The following is a 22,955-nucleotide window of genomic DNA, read 5'->3' on the forward strand; positions in this document are numbered from 1 at the left end:
GTATGTACCATTTTTCTGAAAGTGGTCTTGAGATTGGGGCATATATTTATTTATTTATGTAGAAAAAGTTAAACCTTTACAAGTTTTGAATCTAAAAGGATCTATTGCTCAGTTTCCCATATCTACAGTTAAGAGAAAGTGGGACTACTATAAAACAGGAGATTTTGATTATGCTTGAGATATGAATTACAAAGAGTTTTTATAATACTTACACATGGTTTCTTTATAATCATACTAAATGTACAGTTAATTAATTGAAGTTTAGTGATTCTTTTCAAGGGGAATAGCTGTAGACTTTGCAATTATTAATCATAGTTTGTCTTTCAGTATCCTTAAATTACATTTAGTTATAATACTGTATCTTCACAAAGTTATTTGAACTCCCTTTCTAAGAATTATTTTGTGCTGATTATGTTGAACCTTATATAATAATCATTTTTATCAAAAGCCATTGATTATGGGCAATTTCTTAATCTAATAATATTATAATAGGCTTGAAATGGATTAATAATACCAGTTACCAAAAATTATTTGCTATATTACTAGTACAGATACATCACTTGCCCATCATTCAAATAGGAGAACACATACTACCAGTCCTATCCACCTGTACAAGATGGTCATTTCCCATACTTAAATCATACTTCAAGGTGGAATGCTGTGTGTATGCAATTACAAATTCATAAATGGAATTTCCCTAAACATGTCTTCAGTGCACTTAGATAATAAAGAATAACAAAGCACGAAAAAAAAGCTGATATGATTCCATCCCATTGGTATTTGTTGGTTCTTTCTGCCAAACCTATTCTCTATTCTCAGATACATCCAGTGCCCTCCAGTGATTTCATTCCCTCTTCTTCTTCCACTTGGAATATCCTTTCCTCACTCCCTTCGGCTCAACATGGCCCCCTTCTGTCTAGAAGTCAAAGCTTAGTTTAAAACTTCCCATCACCACAATCTTACCTGATTTCACATGCTGAGGTATACCACATGACTAAGTTCTAAGGTAATTCAGAGAAAATTGTGTATGTTGTTCTGGCTGCCACTCCAAGAAGGTGTTTTTCCTACACAATTATGTGACTTAGAATAAGTACTCTGTTGAATAAAAGAAAAAATGGAATCCTGTAGCTTCTTAGAACCAGTAACCATATGATCAATACAGATATTAGCACTTGGTTAGAGATTTGAATTACTCAGGATAATTTTCTCAACTTTCTGGCTAAAATAATGATTCTACAAGGTAGGAAATAAATGTGAGAAAAAGCCCAATTCCTTCTTGACTAGGGTTTTCATTTTCTAAGTGTCCCAAAGTAAAAATTCATATGTAACTAATTAGCAATATATTTAAGTTGTCATATTTCCCTTAAGTAATACTAAAAATTGTGTTTCCTTTTTTAAGTTTCCAGTGAGGAAAAGATATCTATTGTTTCTACATTGTCAAGAAAAATATATGAATCAAAGCAGCCTTTTAGAAGCATATATAATAATTCTTCACTTTATCAATTTTGTGAATATCTCACTGAGTCTGTCATTTATCATTTAATTTCAAGCATTTCTGATAGTACTGAAGATGGCAGAGAAAATGAGAAACCCTGGAAAAGCCAAGATACATCATTTAACCAGAGTATTTCAATTGATTCACAAATGTTCAAAAGCAGGTCAATTTCGATAGGAGAAATTGCTTTAAGTATTTCTGAAATAATTACTGAGATCCTCTTTAATAGCAACATTATAGAGGCTGAGATTGCACAGAAAACATTTTCTTTAAAAACAAAGTACATTTACTGCACAGGAATAGCTGTTTCTGACTTTGATGATCTCTTTCAGGATCTCTTAATAGGAGTGATTCATGTATTATCCAAAGAAATAGGGTTAAATCATCACCTTGAAAGTAATGGAATAAAGAAGTCTTTTTCCTTGCTTAAAACCCATAGCATTCCCATTTGCAACAAAACAAATACCACGGGAAGACAGACAGACTCCAAAAATAAGGAATCATCTATACACCGAACTGATCATCTCATTCAAAAAAACAAATTAAATTATCTGGCAGTTAAGTTAGACAGTTTGGTTGACAGCCTAAAAACTCCTGAATCCAAAGAAGTAGTCAATAAAGTATTTAGTATCGTTTTAGACTTATTTTTACCAGATGAATACCAAGGTGAGTCTATGGATTCTGATAAGAGGGCAAGAACTTTTTTCTTATCCTCAGATGATCAACAAAATAGTAGCAGTCTTGAAAATAACCTAGGACTCACCCCAAAGTCTATTTTTCTTCTCAATGTCATATGTGAGAAACTCATTAGAACTCTTTTGGAAAAATGCACGAACAATGTCTTTCTTGATAATGACTCTTTCTTTGATGAAACATCAGCAGAAGAATGTCAACTTCTAAAAAGTTTAGAAGATGAAGAATTTGATTATTTTAATGGAGCTATGGATTGTGAACAATTTCAAGGAAATTATATGTCAGATCTCTTGGAAAATCTGGCAGATATGGATAAAGATTTATTGTCATCAGACTCTATGCTTACTGTTATTTCTCACAGCTTGGTTAAATCACTGATGGACAAACTATCTCATAGTATACAATTTCCCCAAAGTCCACCTTTTACAAGCAAGCATCTTAAATATAGGACAAGAAAAAGACAATCTAGCTCCATAAAAGCAAAAAGACCAGAGCTAACAGTACAAAGTAAAAGCTCTTTAGGATTCATAAGTGATAACAGTTATGCTTTGACAGGATCCTTAAATAGTCCCAGTGTGGTTCGTTCCAAAATACAAGCACCATTTGGCAAAAAGTATTCAGTGAATTCCCCTTATTTGTCACCTTTGAAAAGGCCAGAAGCAAAAAATATGGATACATTACAAATCAATGATAAGCTCTATCCAGATTACAAGAATACACGTGTTTATTCAGCCATGTTTTTAGAGGAAATAATTTCAGAACTGTTTCTTAATCTTTCTACTTCCCTGTGGAGTCAACATGAAAGCATTACTGAGACCCAGCTCAACGAGATGAACATAATATTAATCAACAATGTAGTGGATGAATTTAATAATTCACAAGTCAGTGTTTTAAGGAATGTTGAAGAAAAACTGTGTTTCCCGCCAATCCATAAAGAAACTGTTAGTAGGATTGTTAATTCCATTTACTGTGATGTTTTACAACAATATAAAATGAAAGTGACCTATGGTAAAATTCTGGCACATGACAGTAATTCAATAGTAAAGCAAATAACTAATGGCTTATTGTTAGAGACTTTAGATTACCAGCTCCCAGCCTGCTTCAGAGAAAAGCTCATACCTAGCTCATATTACCCCCTCAATGCTGAAGTTATATTGAAGAAACTTCAAAATAACCTGAGAGAATTTACTTCCAAAGCCAGGTCTTCAACAGGCTATTGTACCATGTTATCACACTCCTTTTTAGAAGATACCATCAGAAGGCTTTTATCTCAACTCATTCCTCCACCCAGCAAGACTCCCTCTTTGGGAAAACAGTATGTCATGAGTTCAGATACTAATGAAAAGCCCACTTGTATAGTAGATAAGGTTATAGCAGCTATTTCAAAACATAACATTTGGCTCACTATGTATGATAATCAATATCTCTATATAGGTGAAAACCTCCAAAAGATGGTGGATTCTGTTTATAGTAATCTTGTGCTGATGTCAGACTCTATTGTTTCCATACAGAAAAGTATAGTCAGCCAAAGCCCAGTCATGGTTGACAGAATAGCCAGTCTTATTATTCAGGAGATTGTTGAAAATCACCTCCAGCCATTTTTGTTTGGAGGAAGCTTATCTCGTCCAAAAACTCCACTGGATTCAGTATCAACTATGGTTAAACAAATTCTCGGTGAAGTCATTGAATCTCACAGACCCCAGAAACAATCACCCTCAGGCATTTACTCTGATACATTTGTAAGGGAAATTGTTGCCAGACTTCTATCAAAGGTTTTCAGTCCAAAGCACAACACCGAAATTGAAATGGAAAACATGACCCAAAAAATAGTAAACTCAATAAACAGCCATTTTGAAAGAGCTGAAATTAACATTCCAAATGGCAGCACACAACAGTTGTCCCCTTTTGCCGATTCAGATACTGTGGATCACCTTGTTACCACAGTGTACAGAAATGTTTTGAAACAGCATGGACTAGATCCTGATGATGATAAAGATACAAAAGACACCGATATTTTTGTGGAAAAAATTACCAAGTTAGTTACAGCAGCTATTTCAGATTATCTTCTTCACCCACTGTTATCTGGGGATTTGCCAACTTCTTCCTGCTCCATGCCAAGAGCTGAGAATATTGTTCAGGATATCCTAAGTAATATCAGTAAATCTACCAAGCCTGGTCAGAGTTTATCTCCATATAATACATTGCTGCCATACACATTTTTAGAAGACATGGTCAGAATACTATTATCTAAAATCTTTCCATCTACAACTGGTAGTGTTCCAAACAGAGAAACACTGAAAGAGAGATCAAGAGAAAATTTCAATGAAGTTGCTTCAAAACTAATCAGTGATATTAGGATGAAAATTTCCCAACATGAAATTCGATTTTCAAATGATGAAGAAACTAAGTCTACATATTCAGAAGATGAGGTTCAGCATCTTGTTGACTCAGTATTCGAAAATATTTCACAAGACTCTGAATATTCAGAATCAGTTGAGCAAAACATCACAAGCAATAGTGATACATTTATTGACAGAATAGCAGGCTTTATCATTAAATATATCAGTAAACAACATCTTCAACCATTTGTGGATGGAAAGTCATCATCATCATCATCCACAAATCTTGACAATGAGGGAGGGCAATGGTTTTATGCCAGTGTTTACTCCTCAACTTTTTTAGAAAATGTGGTCGCTGGGGTTTTAGGTAAAATATTCCACAGGATGATAGGCATTGTACAAACAAAATCAGTAATATATGCAGAAGATGAACTATTTGATAAAGCTGAAAAACTCATACATTTGATAGCAGAGGAATTTTCAAAATCCCAAGTTAAGATTCTTGAAAATGCTGAGGAGCAGTTGTGTTTGCCTCCAGTGGAGAGAGATGTAGTCAAAAACACTATTGACATGGTATACAGCAAAGTTTTACAAGAATATGAAATGGAAATAATGCCTGATAAATATTTTCTAGATGACACTAAGGCATTAGCTGCAAGGATAACTAAAATCATCCTGGCTGAAACTTTTGATTTCCAAATTCATTCAAATCTTACAGAAAAGCTTCCTTTTATACCACATTGCAAACTCAATACTAATGTATTGATAAAGAGAGTTCAATGTGACATTGCAAAATCAAGATTCCGAAGACAGGCTTCAACAATATATACTACTATGTTATCACATACTGATTTGGAAAAAATTGTCACCCAGCTTATATCCCAAATGAGTTCACTGACATCCAATGAAGAAAACTTAGAATCTTCTCAATCAGAGTTAAGTAATGCAGTCATAAAACTGATAAATGAAATCATGTCAATAATTTCAAAGCATGCAATATGTATTACTAAACACGGAAATGAAAAACAAGGTATGATTTCAGAAAAAGAGATCCAGTCTATGGTTGATTCCATTTATGCTGATCTTTCATATTCAAATTTATATCAGTTTCATGCAAAGGATAAAAAAGGTATAAGTAACATACCTGTTTCAAAATTAGCAAGTTTTATAATAAAAGAGATCTTTAACCATCATCTTCAGTCATTTTTATCAGGAGATAAAAAACTCTCTCCACCTGCAATTGATGAAACTTATAAACAGAAAGCAATAGATCCTAAACAAGAAGAATTGTCTTTAATTGTGAACTCGGCCCCCTTTTTGGAAGAAGTAATTTCTGAGCTTTTATGTAAACTCCTTTATTCGTTCTCCCTTAACAGTTTGGCTGCTGAAGACCCAGAAACAGAAAACATCAAAATTGTTGACATTGTTACAACATTAGTAAAATCAATTGTTCTGGAGTTTACCACATCAGAGATTTTAGTTGCAGATAACTTTGATGAAAAAATGTGTTTTTCAGAAACATATAAAGAAATGGTTCAAAAAACAGTCAACATAATTTATGATAAAATATTAGATGAATATAAAGTTCTGACTCAAGTATACAGGGATATACAATGTGATGCTGCTTGTTTTGGAAGGAAAATATATCATTTGATATTGGAAGAAATTTATGATTATCAGGTGCAGTCATTAGTTTCAGGGGGATTAGCATCTTCTTCTTCCTATTCTTTGCCTCAAGCTGATAATATCATCAGAAATGTGCTCAATGTTGTCATGAATGATAGACCTGCCTTGCCTCCCTGTATTACTGTATTGCCTCGCTGTCTTTTAGAAGCTATGATTTACAAACTGCTAATGCATATCTTTCCTTCAACCAACACTGAAAATAAACTAAACGAGGAAGAGGTTTCAGATGATGAGTTTGTGGATGCAGCTTCAAAATTGACTGATGAAATTATCGAAGAAATTTCTGAACATGAGATCCGTCTTGCTACAGCAGAGCAGAATGCAGAAAGTACACAATTAGAAGCAATTGAGAATTTGATTGATTCTATATGTAATAATATTTTGAAAAAATCTGAGTTTCAAGCTGAAGTACAGAAAGATGCAGACAAAAAGGGAGGCTCGTTCCTCAGTAAAATAGCTGGTTTCATTATTAAAGGAATCATGGATCACCATCTGAGGCCATTTTTACATGATGAAGAATCATCTTCAAGAAACTTACCCGATTCTAGCCACATCTCTGCTCTTACTAATACTGATAAGGAAAAAAGACAGCCTTCTCTATATTCAGCTACATTTTTGGAAGATGTAATTGTTGACCTCGTTCATAAATTTTATCCTCTTCCAAGTATTACTAAAGAGACTGAGGAAAAAGAAATGCCAGAGCCAGACATTGTGGGCTTGGCTATAAAGTTTGCAAACTCTCTGATAAGAGAATTTAGGAAAAGTGAAATTAAGGTCCTACCAAATGCCGAAGAGATATTTTCATTTCCACCAATTGATAAAGAGACAATTGATAAGATATCCAATTTTGTATATGATCAGTTTATAGTAAAGTATGGATCCAATGATATTCAGGCAGATGAAAAAAATAACGTTTTTATAGAAATGATTTCCACTTTAGCCCAGAAAGCCATCTCTGCTTTTAAGATTCAAACACTTTTTTCAGGAGACTGGTCTTCCACTTTCTTTTCTTTTCTAAATGCAGATAAAATCACCCAAAGGGTTCAAGACATTCCACAGAAAATTTCTACCCAGATTAACAAATGTTTAAAGGGGAGCCAACTTATTTTACCAGAACAATCATTTGAACAAACTTCTCCAACCTCAGCCCAGAAAAAAGTGTTGGACACTTTGGAAATAGAGGGATGTCCGATGAGTAAAAAGTACAGTTTCGAAACTGAAAAGATATCAATGAAAAAAGGTGCCATCCAAGGTCCGACGGGTACTACTGTAGCTAGTATTACAAAAAACAACATGATTAATTTGTTAGCAAGGTCACCTGTAGATACGGCAAATAAAAAGAAAAAGAATGATAAAGTAGAAATTTCAAATAAAAGATATGAGAATATATCAAAAGTTACTTCTCCAACTACTACTGTGAAAAGTAAAGATATTCAGGAGTCAAATTTGACAGGAACACTTGAAAAAAGTAAAATTAAGAAGACAAGTATATCAACTTCAACAGATGAAGAGAAGCCAGGTAATGTGGCACATGCACAATTTCTGGAAGCTACTGATGATTCAGATTATAAGAAAAAAGTGCTTGAACCAGATTCTGAAATACTCAATGAAAAGAAGATTGACAAGAAAAGAACAATTTCATTAAAAAATGACAAGTTCTCTTTGATATCTAATATGAGTAATATAGGGACTATGACAGAGAAAACTTGGGAAACAATCACCCAAATGAGAAACAAAGAGAAAGACTCTCAGACTCAATTAGATAAAAATGAGGAACAAAACACAGATTATGAGGCTGTGCAAATTGTCACTGGAAATATTTATGGCAATGTCTTCAATCTATACTCTTCTCAAGATTCAGATTACTCAAACCTCAAATATAATTCCTCAAGTGATACAGCATGGCATGTAATTCAAGAGGTTGACGAGGACTTTGCCCAGTCTGTTTCAACAAAGGATTTATTCCCTTCAATAAGCCTCCCTGACAAAGAGAATGAGAAAAAAGGACAGAGGTTGGAGCAAGGTGATAAAAAACAGGATGTGGAGAAAAAGCAAATGAATGTCAAAAAGATTAAAAATGAACCAACTAAACCAGAAGGTTCTCAGTACCCACAAAAAAATAAGCCTGGGATTTTTCCTGCTAATTTTTTAGAAGATGTCATCACTGAACTGGTTAATAAATTGATCTTTTCCTCCTCACCAAAAACACCAACATGTGATAGATATCAAGATGCAAATAGTGAGGAAAATCAAGCTCAGCTCTATAACACAGCTATGAAACTTACTAATTCACTGTTGAAAGAGCTTTCCAATGCTCAAATTAAGGTATTTAGGCCAGAAAGGGAAAATCCGTTTTCTCCACCTGTAGGTAAAGTGTCACCAATCCCTAACGAAAGTGCAAAGCATAAAGAATCAACTATAGATGATGCATCTTCCAGCATAAAGAAAAAAACTGTGGATAAAATGCCAATTATGATTAAAATGCCTGAAAAACCCTCTTCAAATAAAATACCTTTCCTAGATAAAGTACCACTGATCAATAAAGCAATGGTAAACAAAGTTGTTCATGCCTCTGTGTGCAATATTTTGAAAAAACACAGATCTCAAGATTCCATTTGTAAGAATATACACAGTAATGGAGACAAATTAGCAAGACAACTAACTAGTTCAGTGATAACTGAAATTTTTCAACATCAGCTTAATCTGATAGTTTGTGATGAAGTTCCAGCTTCAGCATGTTTGCCTTTGGAATCTAAAGACATTGTTAAAAAAGTCCAAAAGGTGGCTCAAACAGCCAGCAAAGAATGTCAAACATCATCGCCATATACCATCATGCTGACTCATGAGTTTTTAGAGAATGTAATTTCTGCTCTTTTATCTAAAATTTTCTCAACCGAGTCCAACACTGAAGTAGAAATATCTCTGGGCAACTTGTTCACAGAACTGGATTTTCTTCAAATGAAATTAATCAGTATAATTAAAACTGAGATCTCCAAAGATGAAGATATGATAATACAGTATGTGGAATCCTTACATCCCAATGATGATGAAATTATTCAACTAGTGGTTTATTCTATTTATGAGAATCTCTTATCACAGTTTGGGTCACAAGAGATCATAAAAGACTGTGTATCCAGTGGATGCAGAATCCTTTCAGAAGCCATAGTTGACTTAGTTTTACGAGAAGTGGCTGGAAATCAACTGCAGAATTATTTTTCTGGAGAGCTAACTCCAAATCAGTGTGCGGAAATTGACAGTGTTGTTGAAAATATTCTTAACGATGTTGTCCAAAGTGCTGATGCTCCCCAGGTTCAACCATCTCATGCTCACACACTGGCTTATAACATAGTAGAAGAAATTGCTGTAAAATTTTTATCAAAGCTCTTATCTATATTTCCAAATGTAGAGAAGGAAAGAACTGACTTTCTAGAAACTGAAATGCAAAACATAACCTCAAAAATATTAAATTCAATACAAGACTTTATCTCTAAAAGTAAGATTAAACTTGTACCATCAGCCAAGGAATTGCCTACTATACATTCAGCTGACAATGCAACTATTGAAAAGGTTGTTAATTCTGTGTATACCAATATTTTAAAGCACTCTGGCTCACAAACTTCTGTACTTAAAGATTTAATGGGCAAGAGTAATGTCCTCTCTGATATAATAGGTTTTTTAATGGTGAAGGAAATTTCAAATTCTGAATTTCAACCTCAAGTAGAGGAAGAAGTACCAAGTTCAGAATTAGTTCTAGAAACTGTCAAAGTTATGAAAAAAGTGATCAAAATACTTGATGAATTTCACTCCCAGGGTAAATCTTCATCCATAAAAGGTTCTATGTTAGATGCCACTTTTTTAGAAGAAGCATTAGCCTTATTTTTGGCTAAAATAGTGAAGTTGCCAAGTGCCTCAAGCAAAGATGAAAAACCCTTATCAAAGCCTGAATTAAACAGGATTGCTTCACAACTGACAAAATCTGTGACAGCTGAAATATCCAAAAGTAATATTAATCTTTTTGCTGCTGACTCTGAAGAACACCTTTTACAACCAGAAAGTATAGAAATGGTTTCTCAGGTCATTGATTCTATTTATAGTACCATATTGCAACAATCTGGAACCCAGGAAGAACTTTATTATGATATAAAAGATTCAAACAAAGTCTTCCCCCAAAAAGTAGCTAGTTTAATTCTTAATGAAGTTACTAATATTCCAGTAGAGAGAGTGAATTCAAATGTTGATCTTTTTAGTGATCTAAACATTAATAGAATTGTTCAGAAGGCAGAAGAGCATGCTGATAAAATGTCTCCTGAATCAGAGAACATGTCGAATAAAACTTTAATGGAAGAAAAACTTCCAATAAAAATAGTTCCACATGTTGGGCAAAAACCAATCAAAATAGACCCAGACATTATCTCAGAACACTTAGCAGTAATTTCTATAAAAACTAAACCTCTTGAGAATCTTAAGATGGAGTGTTTAAGAAATACTGGACACAGCATAGCAGAACTGAGAAAAGCATCAATAAGTGGGGAACATTACTTCTCACCAGGCCTATCTAATATAAACAAAATGCAGAGAGAGAGACGCATATCACTGAATAAGTTGGGACGACTGGATGTAAAACCCTTCGAGGTAAGTGAATAGACAATACCCAAAAAAGAAAAAGAGTGATTCCTTCCCTGTAATAGATATATAGAAAAACATTTTTTGATGTTACTACCTAGCTCAATCCATGAATTGGTTACCCCAGTTCATCTATACAGTCAGATGATTGACTAGAACTTGCCATATCTATTTTGTTCACTCTTAAGACTTTAGGCAAGCTTTCCTAATGTCAGTTTAAGCTGGCATTATATTTTCAATAACGAGACTATATGGATATAACCTTAAGAGAAAAATCAGATTAAAATTACAATCTTTATTTGAAGATTTAAAAGAAACAAAACCTCATAACTCCTTTAGTTCTTATGCTATTGAATATGTAAAGGATTTTAAAAGGGCCAATTAACAGACTGTCAGTTTTAGGAGAGTACAGTGGTAACATTCTTGTTTTCTTTTAGCAACATTTCTCAACAAACTCTAGACTGCAAACTCTTAGATTATATTTGTTTATTATTTCAGTTTAATTATTTTAGCCTTACTCAATTTCTTTTTTTTTTTAAAGATTGATTTATTTATACAGGAACTGGGGTACAGTCAGAGGCACGGGAGGGTGAGAGAATTCACCAGAGACAGAGTGGAGAGCAGAACAGGCAGATGGACCAAAGACACTGCTGAGGGGAGCAGCATGCCAGGCAGGAGAAGTCTGCTGCACCGTGTGGGTTTCTCCCGGGCCAGCTGGGCACTCGCGCTTCAGAGGCTACACACAGCTTCACTGCACGGTGCTCAATCTGCTGTGCCACTGGGGAGGCCCCTTACTCATTTTCTAAAAGAAGTACCCAGTTTCCTTCCTCTTCTATCCTTGTTCTAGACCCAGCTATCCTAATGCTACCATTTTTATAAACCCATCTTTTATTTTCATAGATCTACATTTGCCCTGAAGCTCTATACTTGGGCTCCAAATGTATTGAATGATATATTGCTACAAGGAAACTTTTCCATGAGGGAAAAGGAGTTTTCAGACCAATACAGTTTGCTCCACACATTTTGGCTTTTATCAATGCTCTTTGTACTGATTGTGTTCATTCATAAGAGGACTGAGTGTGCTTTGGGATATAATCTTTGGCCTGGCCCATGAACAAAGTTTAATGGAATCATTCTACTTGGAGCATAAACTTAAAGAGAGTTTTCTCCACTGAACTATGATTGAGGACTGGTAAATACATTAATTATTGCCTTATGTTCATGCCCAATTGCTGAGATTATCATGGGATGAGACAATAATTTAACCTCCTTCTAAATCTTCTGAATCAGATGATGGTCCTCTCCAGCTCCAAAATGCCCTCTATATACAAGAGCTCTTATAATTGCATTAGTGTGTAACTTGGTCTTCATTCACTTGCAAATTTTTCCTTGGAAGTAAAACATGTTTGAAAAGATAGAATACTCAAAATAAATTTTTAATTATCTGTGGAAATATCTATCATAAGGATTACTCTTAGTTGCCAGCTCTCTTAGGTTATTAATAGCCCACAGAAAGCTGGAAGAGAACATGTAAACCAAAGCAATTAGGGCCTCCCTGGTGGCAAAAGGGGTTAAGTCTCAGCACTATGAAGCTATCGGCAGCCACTGCAGCATGAGTTCAATCCCCAGCCAGGGAGTAATTCACATAGCGCAGCAAACCTCTCCTGTCTCACCCACTGTTCCCCTCAGCAGTGTATTTCAGATTTGCCTGTTCTGCTCCCTACTCGGTCTCTAATGAATCCTCTCACTTCTCCACACCTCTGGCCTACACCCTAGCTATTGTATGCATAAATAAATAGTTTTGTTTTTAATTACCTCAATCCTGTTAAAGAAAAGCCACCCTAAAAACTAAAATCAAATAAGGAAGAAAAATATAGAGAACTTTTATAAGACATATTTGTACCAAAATGGATACCAATGTTATCTATTTATTGTATAGGAACAGAGAAGAGACAGAATCACAGATTAGATGAGAAAACTTAGAAAATTGTTGTCTCCACCTCAGGGCTTTATTTGTTGTTTTGTTTTCCCAGCCCATTAGGCATGTACATATTAAATTATATATATTAACAAATTGTAAAGCCACATAGGAAGATTCTGGAATTTCTAAATTTCCTCTATTAGCATAGAAAACCAAAATTTATTATGTTTAATTTCTTAAGGGAGCTGTTCGTATATTTTCTTTTATTTATTTATTTATTAAGGATTTATTTATTTATTTGTTTGTTTGTTTGTTTGTTTATTTATACAAGCACTGGGTACAGTCAGAAGCGCGGGAGGGTGAGAGAATTCACCAGAGCCAGAGCAGGGAGCAGAGCAGGCAGAAGGACCAAAGTACACTGCTGAGGGGAGCAGCAGGCGGCAGGAGAGGTCTGTGCACCATGTGGGACCCTCCTCAGGTGGCCGGGGAGCAGCCAGGGATCGAGTCATGCTGCAGAGGCTGCAGGCTGCTTCGCAAACCAGCGCTCAACTGTTGTGCCACTGGGGGGGCCCTCGTATATTTTCTTTCTACAGAAGACATTGTTTATGGTACCATTATTTGAAAGATTGATTTAGAATGTTAGAAAGGGATATTGAGGTCTATGATTAACTCATATCAATTTTGAGGTTGTGTGGTAACTCAATGGATACAGAAATAGGAAAATTCTACTATTTAATTATAGCTGTCTTTACACACTGAAAATGGAAAGTGAGAATTTAGTAGGGAGGAGAAAGAAAATGGAATATACATGTTTTGAAGTTTCCCATGGAAAATATGTTCTAAGTATCTGGAACGGAAGGATAGGTTTAAAGATCCAAAGACCTTCAATTTTAGGTACTCATCATTTTTTAAAATTTATGATCAGGCAATGCTCTGCTTTTTATCTATATTTAAGTTTCTCAATGATGATCTATCTAGGAGTTCACAAAAATAGATTAGCAATCTACCAGTACAACCTTTTAAGGTAAATAAAAAATCAAAATGTTATGATGCAGCAAAATATGGTTAAAGTGAAAAAAAGAAGGAAAAGAAACATGTTAGACCTCCCTTTACACCTTGGATTAATTATGATAGATTAATATGTACTCTAAATGGAAATAGGCAGTGGCAAATACATATTTCTTACATATTTCTTATAGATATCCTATTATATATTTCTTATAGTCTTTGTTTTTCCTTTTTAAAATATTGCTAACAAAGTAATTAGCATTTGAAGACAATATTTAAGGTCAAACTGGAAATCATACTGAAATAGTAGGGATAAGAAAATGTAGTTATTTGTTTTTAATATTCATTGTACATTAAATTCCAGGCTGCTTGCAGAAATTCATTTCAAAATGTAAGAAAGCCTGATATTACCAGAGTAGAACTTTTAAAAGATGTTCGCAACAAAGAAGAGCTGATTATTCGACTAGTAGCTCATGATATTGAACAAGACATAGAAAATAAAAGAATAGAGGAAATTGATGAAGAAGAAGTTATTTTAAGAGAGATTACAAAAGAAGAATTGGAAAAACCCGAATCTCAAATGAAAGAGACTACAAGCCCAGTAGGAAGCAAAGTTGCTTCTCCCAAGCCAATAATATGCGCGAGCAACCTGAGAAAAATTTTGTCACTAAGCAAATGTTGTCAACCAACATCCAGTGCACATATTGAAAGTATCGAAGCAACCTCAAGTCATACACTAGAACTTAAGGAGAGACAAATTAAAAGAGCTGCTGCTAAGCTTCCCATGACCAGATGCTCAACAACCTTCACTGAAACAGATTCACCTAGGGAGAAAAAGTCACAGCAAAAGGTCAGTGAAAAACATGGCTGTTAGTGACTGATATCTATGGAAAGTGTAGAGATGCTCTGAAATTCTGTCCAAGGATGAACATTAATGAGTTAGAAAAGAATACTATAATACAGTTTCAGTCTCCTCCTAAGTCTATTAGTAATTCTAGTTCAAGAGAAACCTCCTAAGTCTATTAGTAATTTGTGTTTTGGCTGGTAAATACCAATAGGATATTTTGTGTAGAAAAGTCTTTTTCAAATAAGATAGCACCAGAATGTGGAATGAAGTAGAAATACAGAAAGATACAAACGAACTCAGGTGATCTACAGTTGATTCAGATAGTCCTGATTCTCATTTAATTGCTATGTGACTTTTGGGGAAATTACATAACCAACTATTAAGTCACTTAACCAACTTGTCCTATAAACAAGTTAGTGACAACATTTTAAAAATCACCCTTGAGATTATACCATACCACACTATCATCATAAGGTACAACTCTTATCTTTAAATGGTGGACTGTCTTTCACAGACACTTTTGGCTGATCCTGTCAAAAAATCTGTTTCAAAACATGTTTTTGGAAAGTGTATGACTCCCGGGTTAGCCCAAAAGCTGTGAAGAAAAAGAAATGCAACTTTGTTCAGTTCAAAAGCCCAACCAGTAAGTCATCTCAACAAATGATCTCTTTGTTAGAGAGCTAAGTGTGATGACAAGATGAAATCTACAGAATAGTTTTCTTGAGCCTCATAGAGAAAGCACTGGCTTTATAGAAAAGTTATTTCTCAAGATTCTAACAGAATACAATAAAGTTATTTTCATAAAAGGTATGGTCAAGAAATCACACATAATTTCTGAGCAAACAGATCAGAGCATCTGACTAAGATAATTGACGTGGAAAACTTCAGAGTTAGCTAGCATTGTAGTTCTGTTCTTTTTGAACTCAGCAAAACGTGATTCAAAATATTTGTTAAATGCAAATGGAAAACCAATACTTCAAACATTGTACTCATTTTCTCTTTAAAATCTTTTCAAACTCCAATATTATAATATAGATCATCTTCATTAAGTCACTTCCAAAAAATTATATTGGAAAAAGATTTTAATTTGAATTATTGGGCTCATTCATCCTTTTTCTTAAAGCTTTTTCTTATTGGGCCTCCCCTGGTGGCGCAGTGGTTGAGCGAAGTTGCCCGCAGCCTCTGCAGTGCCGGTTCGATCCCCAGCCACTGGCAAGGGTCCCACATGGTGCGACAGACCTCTCCTGCCACCCTCTGCTCCCCTCAGCAGTGTATTTTGTCAGTCTGGCTGTTCTGTTCCCTGCTCTGGCTCTGGTGAATTCTCTCACCCTCCTGCACTTCTGACTGTACCCAGTGCTTGAATAAATAAATCTTTAAAAAAAAAATTTTTTTTCTTACTATAGTGTAGGGTACAGAACATGCTGATAAGGTGAGAAAGTACATATCAAATTCAGCTTTATGTGATACCTGATTTGCATTTTTCCAGAAAGAAGAAAAGAATATTGCTGAACCAACACATTACCTCATACACAGAATTATGAGTTCATCATCATACAACCAAGAAGATCTGATTTCATCTTCCGGGTACATGAAATTAAAACAACATAGAATATAATCTGAGATGACAGCAAAGTTTATAGGAAGAATAGGGTTCCTGGTAAAACTATGATTGGGAACGTATTCAGTTCTAGACCTTCTCTCACTTCCTATTCTTCCTCAAATCTCTCCATTCTGGATACTACACAAATTTTCCCCTTTGCACCTGATTCCCCATTTCCAGTTTACTACTATCTATAATCTATATCTATAACTATAACTATATCTATAACTATAACTATATCTATAACTATAACCTATATCTATATCTATATCTATAACCTATATCTATAACAGCAGTGTCTTAGGTTAAGAATTTGCTAATGTATTTATTATTTTTCTTGTAATCTGGAAGATAGACATTGGGTCAAAATAGTACCTGTGCTATCAACCCAAAGAGTTCCTTATTAACTCTTTTAAGTGGTTAAATGTTTCAGCCTGCATAACTGCTTATAAAATCAATCCAAAGAGAGGGGGCAGTGTAAACTGGAACATTCAACGATGAATTCTAAAAAGTATGGAGTTTTATGTGAGACTGTAAGGACAGGCAGCATTTGCATAAGGAGAAGATAATCCAAGTTTACAAGTCTACTGTAGCAGCAAAGTCTGCATTTTGTGGCATTTATAGAGGAGAGAGGAACAAATGGCATTGTATACTTAAAATGTAATTAACAAATATATCTAGAATAACTAGAACTTGTCAAATTGTTCTTAAGTTTATAAGGGTATTCAGAACCTGGAAACAGCATTTCCTATTATGGGAGAGGCAATGAATATAGGAGAAAATTCTATCTGATTACATTTTTTTTCTAGGCATCATGATGAGATTGTTTCTTTTTGACACACACTATTTCTGACCTATCTGTAACCCTGCTTAAAAGTTATTTTAGGGCCTCCCCGGTGGCGCAGCGGTTGAGCGCTGGGTTGCGAAACTGCGCGCGGCCTCTGCGGCGCCGGTTCGATCCCCGGCTGCTCCCCGGCCACCAGAGGAGGGTCCCACATGGCGTGCAGACCTCTCCTGCCGCCCGCTGCTCCCCTCAGCAGTGTACTTCGGACCTTCTGCCTGCTCTGCTCCCCGCTCTGGCTCTGGTGAATTCTCTCACCCTCCCGCGCTTCTGACTGTACCCAGTGCATGTAAAAACAAACAAACAAACAAACCAGCAAACAAATAAATAAAGCATGCCTCTATAAAAAAAAAAAAAGTTATTTTAACATGTATATGATAGTATAATTAAGTAGCTAAATAAACCACATGAAATTTTGCCATTTATAACAACATGGTTAGACATTGAGGGAGTATACTAAGTGAAATACATCAGAAGGAAAAAGACAAATGCCATATGATTTCGTTCATTCATTTGTGGAATATAAAGAACAAAGCAATGAACAAATAAAATAGAAACTTTTAGACCCTGGCAACAGAATGGTGTGTTCCAGAGGGGAAATTTGGGAACAGATATAGGGGATCAAATGGTCGGTGATGGAGGATGACTGGACATTTCTGGGGAGTGTGATGTGCTTTACACTTCCTGAGGTGAGAAACTGTATACCTGAATCTATACAGTGCTACCAATTAAAAAGAAATGGGTTATAAGAGAGTATTATCAACAATTATATGGCAACTAATTGGATAACCTAGAGGACTATGGAAATAGTCTGAGAAATACATAACCTATCAGACTGAATCATAAGACACAGAAAACCTGAACAGAATTATAACTAGTAAGAGATTGAATCAGTAATCAAAAACCTCCTAACAAACACTCAGGAACAGGTGATTTCACTGGTGAATTCTAGCAAACATTTAACAGATAACTAACACTAACCCTCCTCAAACATTTGCAAAAACTTGGAGTAGGGAATACTCATGAGACCAGAACTACTTTGATACAAAAGCTAGACAAAGATGCTACAAAAAACAAACAAACAAAAAAACACACTGATTATCACTGATGAATATTGATGCAAAAGTCTTCAACAAAATACTAGCAACTGTATACTAAAAATACTAAAAGCAACAGTGCACTTGACAGTATATTAAAATTATTATAATCTATGAATAAGTAGTATTTATCAAAAACTACATGGAAATGTCATCATAGGAAAACAAATCAATGTAAAGCAACACATTAACAGGATGAAGGAGAAAATCATATTCTTACCTTAATAGATTCAGAAAATCATTTGACAACATTCAGTACTCTTTCGTTGCACTCAACAAAGCAGGAGTATAAAGGAATTATCTTGAAAGAATAAAAGAAATATGGAAAACCTACAATTAACATTGTACTCAGATGAAAGCCTGAAGGTTTTTCCCTGTAATATCAGGAAAAAAACACGGTTCCCCACACACCATACTTTTATTCAACACAGTACTGGAAGCCCTAGCCAGAGCAACTAGGCAAGACAAAAAGGAATTCAAATCAAGGAAGTAAAATGTCCATTCAAAACAATGTTATCATTTTCAAAAATCATATCCATTGATGTAAAATTGACTTACAATTATGTATTTTAGGTGTCTATGTTTGTACCTCTATAAATGTATGTAATCATAGCACACCCATCAACAAAGCACCAACAATCTACTTCCATAGTCATTGGAGGCCCCCTACAGATTCCACACAAAAAAGGAAGAAAAAAAAAAACTTTCAGTACTAAAAAATGAATCATCAGAGTTGTTGGATACAAAAACAACACACAAAAAAATTATTGCATTTCCACATTAATAATTAACAATCCAAAAATGTAGTTAAATTTTATTTGTACTAGTATTAAAAAGAATAAAACACTTAATCATAAACTTAACCAGGAGGGTAAAGATATGAACTCTGAAAACTACAAAACATTCTTGAAAGAAATTCAAGACATAAATGGAAAAACATTGAAGACTTAACATTGTTAGGATGTCAATACTACTCAAAGTATTCTATAGGTTAAATGTAATCCTTTTAAAAATATTGCTATTTTTTGCAAAAATAGAAAAATCTGTTTAAAATTCATATAGTATTTCAAGGGATTTGTGCTTCAAAGGACAGAGCAAGAAGTTAATCTATGGAATGAGAGCAAATACTTGCAAATCATATACATGATAAGATATTACAATCTAGACTATGTAAAGATTACCTATTATTCAACAACAGAAAAGCAAACAACCTGATTGAAATTTGGGCAAAGGACTTGGATATTTCTCCAAATATGATATACATGTGGACAATAAGCACTTAAAAAGATGCTTTAATTATTTGGGAAATGTGAAGGAAATGCAACTGAGAAGCTATTCCACACCCATTAGAATAGTTATCACTTTAGAAAGTCAGAAATAACAAGTTTCATTAAGAACGTAAAGGAGGGCCTCCTCGGTAGCGCAGCGGTTGAGCGCTGGGTTGCGAAGCTGCCAGCAGCCTCTGCAGTGCTGGTTCGATCCCCGGCCACCAGGCGAGGGTCTCACATGGCACGCAGACCTCTCCTGCTGGCCTGCTGCTCCCCTCAGCAGTGTACTTCCGTCCTTCTGCCTGTTCTGCTCCCGGCTCTGGCTCTGGTGAATTCTCTCACCCTCCCGCGCTTCTGACTGTACCCAGTGCTTGTATAAATAAATAAAATAAATCTTAAAAAAAAAAAAGAAGAATGTAAAGGAATTGGACCCTTGTACATTGGTGGTAGAAATTTGAAATGATTCAGTTGCTGTGGAAAAGAGTGTGATATAATATTTTCTCAGAAACTTAAAATACAGTTATATGATTAGCAATTCCATTTATGGATATATACACAAAAGAATTGAAAACAAAGACTTGAACAGATACTTGTACACTCATGTTTACAGCATCACTATTCACACTAGCCAGATCCTGGAATCAATCCAAGAGTCTAAGATGGATAAATAAAATGTTGTATATACTTCAACAGACTATTATTCAGCCTTAAAAAGGAAGGAAATTCTGGTTCAGGATACACCATGGATGAACACTACAGACATTACATGGTAAATGCAAACTTTCTAGAGAAGTTTTCTAGAGAAAACTTTCTAGAAAACTAACTAGAGAAGAAATGTTACATGATTGCAATTAAATGAGACACCTAGGGTAGTCAAATTATAAAGTCAAAAAGAATAATAGTGTGGTTCCAGGGGCTGGAAAGCTAGGGAAGTGGAATGTTGATATTTAATGGGTACAGAGTTTCAGTTGAGGAAGATGAAATGTTTCTGCAACTGGATGGTGGTAATAATTACACATTGATATGAATGTACTGAAATATTGTATACTTGCAGATAGTAAATTTTGTAGTATGTATATATATTCAATGAGAAAAGTTTAAGTGGAAAAAAACAAATTTAGAAATAATTTTCATTCAATTTGGAAACTCAAGATACAACATTTCAGGTTTATTTTTATGTAAAAAATGACTGACAGGTTTTTCTTTACCTTAATAATTTCTACATTCATTCATTAAATACACAAAAAATAAAATGTACTTTTTCTTTTGTTTTAGTGAGACTGAAGACCATAGCCCAGATGCAAGTGCTAAAATATTAGAAGGTTGGACTTACTGTTTTTCTTAATTTTAATTAGAAAGTATTCTAAGAAAACTTTGTTTACTGCTTTGATGCAATTTTCAGCTGTCAAACCTAAAGCTGATACTGTTTTTTTTTTTTTCCTTGTCATCTTATCTATTTATATAAAATGATCCAGTACTATATCACTCAGGTCTTAAAATGAGCCAGCTAGTCTGCCTTGCGCTTATTACCAAAATTTTATTAATTATTTTGGTCAAGCAGATGGTGGGTATTAAGAATTTACATTTACATCTCTGAGAAATAACCATAAATATCGGTGTACCATACAGTAGTTTATATCTGAAACAGAACCTATGATAATAGGTTTTAACAATTTCTCAGAGAATTTATCTTTCCTTTGTGCTTAGCTCTACTAAAATGTACTCAAAAAGTGCTTTTAGAACTAATTTCTAGTTCCCTCTCTCCTCCAACAGAAAGTTCCCAGGAACAAAAGCCAGAGAGTTCAAACAGCTTTAAGGTAAGATGGTCTCACTCATAGCAAAAATTTAGAAAACCTCCATAAGTAAGGGACCAGGAAAAAAACTAATTATAATAAAGTGAAAATCAAAATCAACAAGCAACTATAAACCAGAGACACACTACGGTGGGGAGAGGAGGAAGAAGGATCAAAACAAAAGGGATAGGAATTGTATGAGGACTATAACCAAGATGAAAATGCATACATTGTGCAAAAATTAAAAATGATGCAAAAATATAATATTAATAATAATAATAAATATTTAAAAGCAAAAAAAAAAAAAACTACTAACTCCTATATATATGGAGTCCAGCTGAATAGCGTAGTTTTCAGTGTCAAATCAGGGACTTGTTGTTACATTGTGGGGGACATCAGGAAGGATTTTTTTTTTCACAATTCAGATCTCTAACCCTGGCTGAGACCTGTCCCTAGTACCCCAAATCTCCCTCGATAAAAATTCTCTCCTTTGGCTTAAGTCATCATTTCTTGTTTAAGTGTACAGAATAAGCTCCTCTTTACCCCAGCACCTAAATAAAATTCTACCCCTTAACTCTTTTACTGCAGTGTTTGGATAAAACCTCAGAAGGAATGAGTCAATTGAACATGTCAAGGGCAGGAAGACTCAAGGGAGGCACTTGCTACAGGCAGGAAGGGTATAAAATGGAAGATAGTGGCTTGCAGGATATGAATTGATTCCATCTACTTTTCTGCCCTCCTCAGGACTGTTTAAAAGACAGTTTCCCAAAAGTCCTAACTACTGCCAGTATAAGCTCAAGGAACTTTCCTCTTCCCAAATTCTCTTACAATATTTCTAATGAGTACTGACGCTACACATCCTCTTTCGTGTTTTTATCACATTGTTTCTAATTAAATTAAATTTAATTAATTAATTAGATTAAATCAAATGTGGAAATTTAATTCCACATTTAAGTGTCTCTTCCCAACCCCATAAACATACAATTCATCTATTATCCAGTTATTTCTCACCATCAGAATAATTTTCAAAGCCATATATTACAATTCATATGGAAGGCAGCTTTTGCTAAATTTTTAATAGTTGAGTTAGTGCCCCATTCAAATTTAACCTCATTTATGAATATTAATGTCTAATTGGCAACCTAACACTTCATGTACGCCACACATTGTAAGTAAAATCATATGACAAAAAGGGAGCAACAGACCTACGAGTCGAAGGACTTGATGACTGCCATTCCTTGCACCAAGCTAAATTCCTGACTAATCTGGACCTACTTAACCTTTGTTCTTACCCTTTTCTGCTGTTTTTTCCAAAGTTAGTAGGCATTCCAGGCCCAAAGAAATTGGAGAAAACACATTTTATCCTATATATCTCACTGGTAACAACTACTAAGGACACTGAAAAATAAACAAAAGCAAGAGTTCGGATAAAGAAAACAAAACTAAACGAATAGCCAATACCATTATGAGTTTCCTGTTATTTTTTTTCTCCCCTATCTCCTAGCTTAGATTCGGGGCAGTTCAAATCTGGGAATTAAATAGAGGGAATGGGCAGAATTAAACTACAGGGAAACTGTTGCACTCGTACCAGAATTGGGAAGTTGTTCACGTGGATTGGAAACTGAGTGATGGGGGAAGGAATGCCAATTTACTTCTTTTTCCTCCTCTGGTGGTCTTGCCTCAAGTGAGGCAAGTTTCAGTTAAACTGGTTACTGAGGTACTTAAAACTGGGAGAAAATTTTTC

At 34.7% G+C, this 22,955-nt stretch overlaps 1 protein-coding gene across 1 annotated transcript in view; it reads left to right on the forward strand.

The window, feature by feature from the left end:
• The window catches only part of FSIP2 (fibrous sheath interacting protein 2), a gene marked incomplete at both ends in the record, with an annotated part of 72,292 nt that overhangs the window by 46,277 nt on the left and 3,060 nt on the right, over positions 1-22,955 (forward strand). The window contains 5 exons of the mRNA XM_084259217.1: positions 1,400-10,845; positions 14,130-14,615; positions 16,099-16,196; positions 20,694-20,740; positions 21,192-21,235. Coding sequence (XP_084115343.1) covers positions 1,400-10,845; positions 14,130-14,615; positions 16,099-16,196; positions 20,694-20,740; positions 21,192-21,235 — 10,121 coding nt within the window. The remainder of the gene's footprint in view (positions 1-1,399; positions 10,846-14,129; positions 14,616-16,098; positions 16,197-20,693; positions 20,741-21,191; positions 21,236-22,955) is intronic.

This window comes from Talpa europaea (assembly GCF_964194135.1).
Source record: "Talpa europaea genome assembly, chromosome: 1".
NCBI lineage: Eukaryota > Metazoa > Chordata > Mammalia > Eulipotyphla > Talpidae > Talpa > Talpa europaea.